The sequence below is a fragment of the Canis lupus genome, chromosome 26 (assembly GCF_003254725.2).
Source record: "Canis lupus dingo isolate Sandy chromosome 26, ASM325472v2, whole genome shotgun sequence".
NCBI lineage: Eukaryota > Metazoa > Chordata > Mammalia > Carnivora > Canidae > Canis > Canis lupus.
In genome coordinates, this window is record NC_064268.1 from 6,336,431 (window position 1) to 6,347,740 (window position 11,310).

The window sequence follows — 11,310 nt, forward strand, 5'->3', positions numbered from 1 at the left end:
CGTACCCAGGGCCCCGGCCCCAGGGCGCCGGAAGTGGAGCGCGGAGACGCGCGGCGTGCTGGCAGTCCCTGTGGCCGCGAGTCCCCGCGGCGGTGGGACCCGCTCCAGCAGCGCGGGCTGTCCGGGTCCCCTCGGGCTGTGCGATCCAGAGGGCGCCATGGACGACAAGGGTAAGTCGTAATGGATGGGCTTGCTGGAACTGAAGCGGAGCCGCGCAGGGGTCCCCCCACCTGGCACGCCCGGGCGGGGCCCTGCGAGAAATCCGTTTGCAAGTTTAGGCTGCAGGGCTGTATTTGCTGCTTCCAGTCGCAGCTCAGTCCCTCCCGCTGCTCCTGTCTCCAGGGGATGGGTCTTCAGGGTATCCCCAGACCTTCCTCTCCCGCCGCTTTCCAACGCCCACCTCCAAAAAAGGGAGACTTAGACTAGGTGTGCGCGTCTCCGCGGTTGTGATTCCCCGCCTTCTTGGATTTGGTACTAGAATTTTTTTAAAGACGTTTTAGATGCGTTCATCTGATTATCAGGATGTTTCATTAAGTGAAACACAAGGGCAAACTGACTTATATTTCTCATTTAAAAGAAATAAGAGTGGGATGGGCTGCTGCATATACATGTGTATGTGTAAGTGGGTGAACAGGCTAGAATTGGCATCGACTGTCTGGACAGGTGGAGGGTAAGTTGATAAAGTGGTTGACTCTGGGATTCTCCTAGGACTTGTAGTCAAGGATTAGAGGGAGGATGACCTTCTGTTATCATGGGGTGGTGCTTAAATTTTATGCTCTTTGTGCACGGATAGGTTTTTCCAAAAAAATGAGAAAGACAGGGATGCCTGGGTGGCTCAGCAGTTGAGCGTCTGCCTTCGTCTCAGGGCATGATCCCAGGATCTGGGATCAAGTCCCACATCAGGCTCCCTGCATGGAGCCTGCTTCTCCCTCTGCCTGTGTCTCTGCCTCTCTCTCTGTGTCTCTCATGAGTAAATAAATCTTTTTTAAAGAGTGAGAAAGACAGCTCGTAAATACTAAAGTGGTGTCATCTCTATTCCTATCAACATTTATAACGCCCGTGAAGCCAAACACCCTGAAAAGAAAGTATTTTTTTTTAATAGTTTGCTTCTGGGGTGCCTAGGTGGCTCAGTCGGTTCACTAAATGTCTGTCTTCAGCTCAGATCATGATCTCAGGGTGCTGAGATCGAGCCCGGCGTCAGGCTCCCCACTCAGCTGGAATCTGCTTCTCTCTCTCTCCCCCTCCCACCCCACTCCATGTGTGCTCTCTCTCAAATAAATAAAAATATTTTAAAAAAATAGATAAATAAAATCAGTTTGCTTGTTAAGGTCAGCAGTCATTGAAAAGCTCTCTGGTCTTACATCCTACTAAATGAATTTGATTAATCACTTTTTTCTCCCTCCCCAGAGCTAATTGAATACTTCAAGTCTCAGATGAAAGAAGATCCTGACATGGCCTCAGCAGTAGCTGCCATCCGGACTTTGCTGGAGTTCTTGAAGAGAGATAAAGGTGAAGAGAGTGATATTTGAACACTCTGGGTGTTAGGGAAGACCTCTAGTAACTGTCAGAAGTGTAGGAAGTAAGACTGTGTCTGGCGCTTGTAAGGTAATGCAGCTCCAAGTCCAGCTTCTCCTTCATGTCAGTCTTCCTTTTAACTTGGAAAGAGCCCACTGGTTATCATTAAATGAGTCCCCTTTCATAAGTGAGATACACTTTGAATCAAGAGTGACCATGTTATATCAAGTTAACCATGAAGCTTAAATTATAGCAATAGTTCAGCTTTGCAAGTTTTTATGCAGCTTCTGACTTATGCCAGAATTTGTGCAGTTGCTACAGAGTATCCCAGAATTCTAGTATTCATGTCATTCATTGGGATTGCCTACTAGTTCAGGCATCCTAAATGTAAGTTTGTTGGTAGAGCATGACATCATTTATAAGCAAAATAACAACAATAGTAATAGTAATAATAATGCTTCCTTTAATTCGAAGGGTTGGCCTAAAGCCATGGTGTCTTCCCACTGTACCTACAATAACACCCAAATACCTGAACCTTGCCTACACCACCTCACAGACCTCACCTTGCCACTTCCTCTTCATTTCCTCCCACGCCGTCCCTCACTAAACTGTGTGTCAACCCCGGTGGCCTCTCTGTCATATCAAGTTTGTTTCCATCTCAGGATCTTTGTGTTGTAGTCTACACCTACACCCTTCCTACTGGATCTTTATGTGGCTGGATCATTTTTTACCCAGGTCTCAGTTTAAATGGCCTCCACTCAGAGGCCATCCCTGTTAGCTTTCTAAAGTAGCCCCTTACTTCTCAACATGCTGCTGCTTTCTTTCCTCAATCAGTCTGTAACTTGTGTATTTCTTTGTGTGCTTGGTTTTTGCCACTAGAAAGAGAGTTCTGTCAGAGCAGGGACCCTGTCTGTCTGCTCGCTGATCTGCCACTGCCATAGAGGATGCATTCAGTAAACACTGGTTGAACAAATGAAATGTTTGCATCACATACCCACCAAGGGGCTGTGATGATAAACTGAACATTACATTCCTCATGTGATCAATCCAGGGGAGACGATCCAGGGCCTGCGAGCCAATCTTACCAGTGCCATAGGAACCCTGTGTGGTGTGGACTCCTCCGTGGCCGTGTCCTCTGGTGGGAAGCTCTTCCTGCGTTTCATCAGCCTTACTTCCCTGGAATACTCTGTAAGCCCTGCCTTCCTTGGGTTACCTTTCTACTTCTTTGTTCGGCTGCTTTACCTGGATCTCAGTTCCTCCACATTTTTCTCTTTTCTTCTTAGGATTACTCTAAATGTAAAAAGATCATGATAGAGCGAGGAGAACTTTTTCTCAGGAGAACATCCCTATCAAGAAATAAAATTGCAGATCTCTGCCATACTTTCATCAAAGATGGGGCGGTGAGTAGATTTTCTTAGGTGCAGTAATTGGGAGCAGAGACTTTGGACTTAGACTCCTGGGGTAAAATCTCTCCTCTGCCACTTACTTGCTGTGTCACCTTGGACAAGTTACTTAACCTCTATGTGCTGTAGTTTTCTCATCTGTTAAATAAAGGTAACAACAGCACCCACCTCATCAGGTTGTGGGAGGAGGTAATGAGATGACCTAAGGACCCTATACTATGCCTGGCACACAGTAAGCACTAAAGAAATGTGTAGATGTTATTACAGAGTCTATCATATTAAACAGGCAGGGGCGCGCCTGGCTAGCTCGGTCAGAAGAGTGGTGACTCTTGATCTCTGGGGTCATGAGTTCGAGCCCCACATTGGGTGTAGAGATTACTTAAAAATAATAAATAAACTTTAAATAAAATAAACAGGAAGAGAAAAACCACTGGGATAGCATGGATTCTTGGTTTAATAAGATGTCTTTACCAAAGAAGTATTTTCATTACTGGTTACGTACTAAACCCAAATCACCACCTAACAGCTGTTGGCACTGGTTCATACTGTCTTCCATACTGTCTTCCAGGGAAGATTAGCACTGTGTTGGGGTGTTGTCTTTAATTTCATCTCTAGTGCTAATTCAGAGATGCAGAGCTGCCAAGTGTTTGTAGGTGAAGGCGGGAGCTGCAGGTTAAGCCAGTCCGCCAGCAAAGGGGCAGTAAAACCTTTATGATATCTCTTCCATGGCGTCCCTCTTCTGCCACCCCAGCCTCAGACCATAAAATTATTTACTTGCATTTTTGACTCTGAAATCTTGTCCTGCTTTATTATCCCCTTCCCAACCTTTGAAGTGTGTTATTCAATAAATGATGTAATAGTTGTGAGTGGAATCTGTACAAAAGCCAGTTGCAAACAAAGTTGCTTTGGGGCAAATGGAGGCAAGATTAGGATTGCCTCTTGCTAAGGCCCCTCTGTTTCCACCAAACTCCTACACTCAGCTTTCTGCGGGTTTCATTTGCTCTGGTGTGTTTGAACCTGTTAATACCTACCTGCATCAGCACTGACTTTAGGCTAAATTCAGAACAGAGCTGCCCACATTTAAACCTACAGATGAACCACCTTGGGATCTCATTCAGGGACGTTCTGATTCAGCAGGTCTGAGGTGGGGCTGAGAATATGCATTGCTAACAAGCCCCTGGGGGAGGCCCAGAAAGGAACTAAGGTGCTCTGTGCATCCATTTTGCATTATGTAGAACCATTTAGTCTGTTCATTAGAACAAAGGTGAAGTGAGTGTCTGCGTATTGTATCCAGCCCACAGATAGGTTGTGTTTACCCCAAATGGTATTTATTAATTTTTAAAAATTAAGTAGCCAACCCTTATGTCTTGGATTTTCAAGAAAATATCAGATGCTCTGGCAGTTGTGAGACCACATGACAGCAGCTGGAACTTGGCCTCTCCTCTTTGCTGCTAGCCCTGCCTGAGCTGCTGCATTTCTTTATGCAGCCTGCCTAATGCCTGTGGACCTGAGTGTGCAAACCATGTCTTAGAAATGGGAAAGCCAGCTCAAAGGAACTAAACAGAGCCTTCGGACAGAAAGGCTTTTGTATCTTGTGAGCAACACCACATGGAGATTCTACTCCCGGATTTGCTGTAGGAAGAGGTGACCCACAATAGATGTGCCATCGAGGATCTCCTTCCTGATGCCAGTTGGTTTGTGAGAAGGCATACAGAGAAGCCTTGGGGTACTGGGAGCCTGCGTTAGCAGGGCACAGCGCAGGTGATTGCTGCTAAGCTTGCCCTTTTGACAGAGGTTTCTTGGTCCACAGAGAATATTAACTCACGCCTACTCCAGAGTGGTCCTGAGAGTTTTGGAGGCAGCCGTGGCGGCCAAGAAGCGTTTCAGTGTGTACATTACAGAGTCACAGCCTGATTTATCAGGGCAAGTATCATTCCATTTGGTTCTGGGCCCAGCAGTCATTCTAAAGTGCAAACTGAGGATTAAAACCTGTGTGGGAAGCCCCAAAACATGTCCCCGAGTGGCCAGTTACCCAGCATTGCCTTTGGGTGTCTTCCTGCCCCTGAAGGAAGATCCCTGTGAATTGGCAGTAGCCACAGTACAGGATCTAGGCTGTTTACTTAGTAGTTAAATCAGAGGAACAGCAACAGATACATCAGTGGAAAGATTTTTATCAAGGACTAGATAATTCACATATCCATCTAGAAGATAGTGAAAGGGGGATCCCTGGGTGGCTCAGCGGTTTAGCAGCCTGCCTTTGGGGCAGGGCGTGATCTTTGAGTCCCGGGATCGAGTCCCACATCGGGCTCCCTACATGGAGCCTGCTTCTCTCTCTGCCTGTGTCTCTGCTTCTCTCTCTCTCTCATGAATAAATAAAATCTTTAAAAAAAAAACAGAAGATAATGAAAGAAGAAGCTTTATCCTTTTTTTCTGAATTTGGTTCTCTTACCCAGATTCCCCAAGAATATTGTTTTCCTGAAATACCTATTTTCTTCTAAAGAACCCAAATTCTTATTTCTTTCATCCAGAGTCTTGGGATGTGCCCCTTAATCCCTATGAACTGAGTTTCAAGCTAATTTGATTGACCACTGTCCAAATTAAGTGACTCATCATACATCACTATGGGACTCTTCAACTTTTTCTGTTCTCAAAATGTCACTTTCCAGTAAGAAAATGGCCAAAGCTCTCTGCCACCTCAACGTCCCTGTCACTGTGGTCCTAGATGCTGCTGTTGGGTAAGTTCCCAACTTCCCTGAGCACGGTTGCTTTTCCTCACCCACTCCCAGGTTTGCCTTGGAGCAGGGTTTCCAGATTGATAAAACCTCACTGGGTAATGTCCTGCCTTTGAATTGATGGCTGCATTAATCCAGCAAGCTCATTATAAGGTCTTAAGAGTGTATGCAGGACACAAGCTGTAGGGTGTTGCAGAGAATGAGAGTCGTTTATGTAGTTTTATGGTGCATTTTAAGAGCACGATGCAAAAGTTGGGTTAGGATCAGCACACTCCCTCTTTACAGAAAGGCATGGGCTAGCTATCCTCAGTGGCACTCTGGGATTCTGTGACTCACTCGTGCAACTTTGCTCCTAAAACTGAGGACAAGTGTTCAGAGAATTGTCAGTGTACCTCACAAAAGAAAACAGGACTGAAAGTCTCTCAGAAAAACACAAACACACAGAAAGCAGCTGATAAGGAAATTAAGAATGCATTCAGAAGAAAACATTTTGAAGAATTCCCTGAATTGTTCATTTTCAAAGGTAAATTGGCCTTTACCTTAGCTGAAAGATTCCTGAATTACATAATGTTCTTTTCCAACTTGAGATCACAACAGGCTTTTAAATTTTTGTTTTGTTTGTATTGAAGTAGATCAGAAAACAGTATGTACCACAAGTAGCAAGGATCACATCAGGTCATGAAATCCTCATTATCAGTCACCACACCTGTATACATGTGCCAGCAGCCATGGGGGAGCGCCTCTGTCTGTGTCTCTCCTGAATAAGTAAAATATTAAAAAAAAAAAATTTTTTTTTTGCTTTAATTTTTTTAGCTATATCATGGAGAAAGTGGATCTGGTCATCGTTGGTGCTGAAGGAGTTGTTGAAAACGGGGGGATTATCAACAAGGTAAGAACGTCAGTTCTGTAGAGCTCCTTGCCCCTGACGTGGACCCGGGCTGCTGACCCCCATCTTGGCATCCACTCTTCCATTCTGCTTAGTCTCCATATGTCACCATCACAGCCAATGGTTTCCTTGGCCCCAGAGGTCACTACAGTGGCCAAATTTTGGTCACATTTCTTTGATCTCTGTGAATCATGGGAATACAGTTTATCTTTTCTCAAAACATGTTTTAACTGGAATTGAGTTTGACTGTTGGTTGGTTTTTTTTTTTAAACCGAGCATATTTGACATCAGTATAAAGTAGTATTAAAATTCTTTGTCCATTGCCTAACATGGGAAGATTTCATGATCATTTGTTTCTTGTGGTGTGTAGTGAAAGACACATAACATACAGTTTTCACATTTAGCGTTCAGTGGCATGATTTCACTCAGCACGATATTTTCTTTTTTTAAGTATTTTATTCATTTATTTGAGAGGGAGAGCACATGAGTGGGGGCAGAAGAAGCAGGGTCCTCACTGAGGTCCTCACTGAGCAGGGAGCCTGACATGGGGCTCAATCCCAGGACCCTGAGGTCATGACCTGAGCTGAAAGCAGACACTTCACCGACTGAGTCACCCAGGCGCCCCATAATCAGCACGATGTTTTTTTGTTTGTTTGTTTTTAATTTTTATTTACTTAAGATAGGCACACAGTGAGAGAGAGAAAGGCAGAGACACAGGCAGAGGGAGAAGCAGGCTCCATGCACCAGGAGCCCGACGTGGGATTCGATCCTGGGTCTCCAGGATCGCGCCCTGGGCCAAAGGCAGGCGCTAAACCGCTACGCCACCCAGGGATCCCCAGCACGATGTTTTTAAGGCCCATCCTTGTGATAGCAGGTGTCACCTCCATCCCTCTTTTTTTTTCTAATAAAGATTTTATTTATTTATTTATTTTTTTGTTTTGTTTTTGTTTTTGAGATTTTATTTATTTATTCACAAGACACACACAGAGACAGAGGAAGAGGGAGAAACAGGCTCCATACAGGGAGCCCGATGCAGGACTCCATCCTGGGACCCCGAGATCACACCCCGAGTCAAAGGGAGATGCTATACCACTGAGCCACCTAGGCATATAGCACATTTGTTTGTCCACCCATTCCTGTCCACTTGAGTTGTTTCTACATTTTGGCTATTGTGAATAATGCTATTGCAAACATAGGTGCACAATTATGAGTTCCTATTTGCAGTTGCTGTGGGTATGTATCTGAGTGGAACTTCTGAGTCATGGTAATTCCATGTTTAGCTTTTCTTTTTTAAAGATTTTATTTATTTATTCATGAGAGAGACAGAGAGAGAGAGAAGCACAGACACAGGCAGAGGCAGAAGCAGGCTCCATGCAGGGAGTCTGACATGGGACTCCATCCTGGGTCTCCAGGATCACACCCCAGGCCGAAAGCAGTGCTAAACCGCTAAGCCACCAGGGCTGCCCCATGTCTAGCTTTCTGAGGACCTACCAGACTTTTCCACAGCAGCTGTACCTTTTTCCATTCTCAGCATATACAAGTATTCCAGTTCCTCTACATCTTTGCCAATACTTGTTATTTTGGTTTTTAATTTATAGCCATGCTAATAGGTGTGAAGTAGTATCTCATTGTAGTTTTGACTTGCGTTTGCCTGATGACTGAGGATCTTGAGCATCTTTAGAGCGTGTGTGTATTGGCCATTTGTATATCTTTGGAGAAATGTCTATTCTGTCCTCTTTTTATTTTTTAAGATTTTATTTATTTATTCCTGAGAGACAGAGAGAGGCAGAGACACAGGCAGAGGGAGAAGCAGGCTCCGTGCAGGGAGCCCGATGTGGGACTCGATCCCGGGATTTCAGATTACACCCTGGGCCGAAGGCAGACGCTTAATCACTGAACCACTCAGGCATCCCATGTCCTCTTTTTTAAAATATCCTCTTTAGGAGTGCCTGGGTAGCTCAGTTAGTTAAGCATCTACCTTTGGTCAGGTCATGATCTCAAGGTCCTGTGATCGAGCCACATGTTGGGCTCCCTGCTTGGTGGGGAGCCTGCTTTTCTCTCAGCTTCTGTGCTTGTGTTCTTTCTCTCAAATAAATAAGCATTTAAAAAACTGAAAGAGGGCAGCCCTGGTGGCTCAGCAGTTTAGCGCTGCCTACAGCCCAGGGCGTGATCCTGGAGACCCGGGATCAAGTCCCACGTTGGGCTCCCTGCATGGAGCCTGCTTCTCCCTCTGCCTGTGTCTCTGCCTCTCTCTCTCTCTCTCTCTCTCTCTCTCTCTCTCTCTCCCCCCCTCCTCTCTGTGCATTCTCATGAATAAATAAATAAAATCTTTTTAAAAATAAATAAAATTTAAAAAATAACTGAAAGATCTTAATTCCAAAGCCAGATTTCATATATTATATAGTCACTCACATGCTTTTGAATGTGCTATAAGGTCTTATCCTTCATTTTCTCTGTGTCTCCAGATTGGAACCAACCAGATGGCCGTGTGCGCCAAAGCACAGAACAAGCCTTTTTATGTCGTTGCAGAAAGTTTCAAGTTTGTACGACTCTTCCCACTAAACCAGCAGGATGTCCCAGATAAGTTTAAGGCAAGAGTTTTTTTACATATTTGAAGGGGTATTTGAGTCTATAAAGATTTTTATTTATTCATGAGAGAGAGAGAGGCAGCGACACAGGCAGAGGGAGAAGCAGGCTCCAAGCAGGGAGCCCAATGTGGGACTCGATCCTGGGACTCCAGGATCACACCCTGGGCCGAAGGCAGGCGCTAAACCGCTGAGCCACCTGGGCTGCCCAGGGGTATTGAGTCTAAACTGAAGCCTTTGGGAAGAAGCAGTGTAAGAATATTTCAGTAAGTTACTCCCTTCCCATCACTAGTTTCTCTAACACTTGGGATACAAAGATCAGTTGTTGGCTGAGCTCAGAATGAGTCCCATTTGTCCCCAGAACTTCAGTCTCTCCGTCTCTCTCAGGTACAAGAAGGGGCTGGGAGGATACAGGGAGAGCTGATGGTTCAGTCCAAGCCTTGGAGTCAGTCATGAGGCTCCAGCCCCCATCTCCACCGCTTACTGACCATGTGACCTGGGGCAAGCACTCTCATTTTACATTCTGGGCTTCAGTCATCTTTAAAATGAGACAAAAGTGCTGAGCGATCTGACGGTTCTGAAATAATCCTGGAGAAAAGCTTGGCACGTGCCAGGCACATAGTAAGCACTCTGTACACTCTAAATTGTTATCTCAAGAAGCTTGGAGCAGTGACTCCAGCACAGCAGTGAGGGCAGACAGTTTATCATTAAAATGAGGCTGTCAGCCCAAGGGCCACCATCCTCTGGCTCCCCTGCAGCACGTGCCCTCCTCGCCAATATGCTGCACAGCTGGCTTCCCCCACCTCTGGGGAACACAGAACATGTTCAGGGAGTAGTACACTGATTACACAGGCCAAGCCCACATCACATCTGAGCCCTGGGTATGTGGGGAAAACCAACATGTGTTTCCTGTCTCCTCAGTATAAGGCAGATACTCTTAAGACTGTGCAGACGGAACAAGATCTCAAAGAGGAGCACCCGTGGGTCGACTATACCTCCCCTTCCTTAATAACACTGCTGTTTACAGACTTGGGGGTGTTGACACCCTCAGCAGTCAGCGATGAGCTCATCAAGTTGTATCTGTAAGCGCTGGATCCTCCTGCCGGCGCACAGCCAACATACTTAGGGCAAGGTGAGTAGCCTCTTGACCCCTCCATGAGCCAGACCAAAAGTGAAATTTTTTTCTTTAAAGATTTTATTTTTAAGTAATCTCTACCCCCAACATGGGCTCGAACTCACCACCCTGAGATCAGGAGTCACATGCTCCACTGACTGAGCCAGCCAGACACCCCTAAAACTGATTTTTTTTTTTTAATTTTTTATTTATTTATGATAGTCACAGAGAGAGAGGCAGAGACATAGGCAGAGGGAGAAGCAGGCTCCATGCACCGGAAGCCTGACGTGGGATTCGATCCCGGGTCTCCAGGATCGCGCCCTGGGCCAAAGGCAGGCGCCAAACCGCTGCGCCACCCAGGGATCCCGATTTTTTTTTTTTTAAATGAAGACTTAGGACTAAGGACCTAAAACCCTAATAAGATCTGGAGAATTTTTTATCCAGTTTAGCCCATCTAAAATGTATTCATGGTTTTCCTAAAACCTAACCTGAATTGTGTTTATGGTTTCCAGACATTTTCCAGTGTCCAGAAATACAAGTTAAGTTATTGGCTACTTAACCAATGAAAGACATGCTCAGGCCCACCTCCCTTCTTCCTGCACTCCAGACTGAATTGCCAAAAGCATCGATGAAAGAAATGCAGGCCTGCCTGAAAAAGCAGACATTCCTGCCTGCACCCAGGCACCCCTACAGGAACCAACAACTGCCCAGGACATGTTACAAACGGTGCCTTATGAGAAAGGCCAGAAACCCAGGTTGAATTTACAGGAGGCTTCCGGTGGTGACCACAAGCCCAGAGTTGCCGTCCCATCATCAAGCTTGGGACAGACAGAATGGGAATCACCAAAAGAACCCAAGGAAGTTAGAAACAGCATTTAGCAGGAGTAGCAATGTGTGGCTCATCATGTATGAAGACCTTCTAAAACATCTGCACACTGAAATTCTGTATCTGTGAAAGATGTGAATTTCCCTTAAATTCTGCTTCTGAACAGCTTTTTAAAAATTGTACTTGGGTACAAAGTCAGCATCTTTTCAAATAAATTATATGAAGTATTTTGATCCTGAACAGCTTTTT

General features: G+C 45.4%; 1 protein-coding gene across 1 annotated transcript; it reads left to right on the forward strand.

The window, feature by feature from the left end:
* Window positions 1-3: 3 nt before the first annotated feature.
* On the forward strand, window positions 4-11,301 carry EIF2B1 (eukaryotic translation initiation factor 2B subunit alpha). The gene is made up of 10 exons (XM_049101545.1): window positions 4-170; window positions 1,408-1,509; window positions 2,567-2,703; window positions 2,799-2,915; window positions 4,729-4,845; window positions 5,589-5,653; window positions 6,464-6,539; window positions 9,002-9,127; window positions 10,043-10,253; window positions 10,748-11,301. The coding sequence occupies exons 1-9, from the start codon at window positions 158-160 to the stop codon at window positions 10,205-10,207; spliced, it is 918 nt and encodes a 305-aa protein (XP_048957502.1). The 5' UTR covers window positions 4-157; the 3' UTR covers window positions 10,208-10,253; window positions 10,748-11,301.
* The last annotated feature ends 9 nt before the right edge of the window (window positions 11,302-11,310 follow it).

Coding starts and splice junctions, on each gene's coding strand:
- EIF2B1 (XM_049101545.1), top strand. Junction 2,916..4,728: donor CTTTCATCAAAGATGGGGCG/GTGAGTAGATTT, acceptor CTTGGTCCACAG/AGAATATTAACTCACGCCTA. Junction 6,540..9,001: donor ACGGGGGGATTATCAACAAG/GTAAGAACGTCA, acceptor CTGTGTCTCCAG/ATTGGAACCAACCAGATGGC.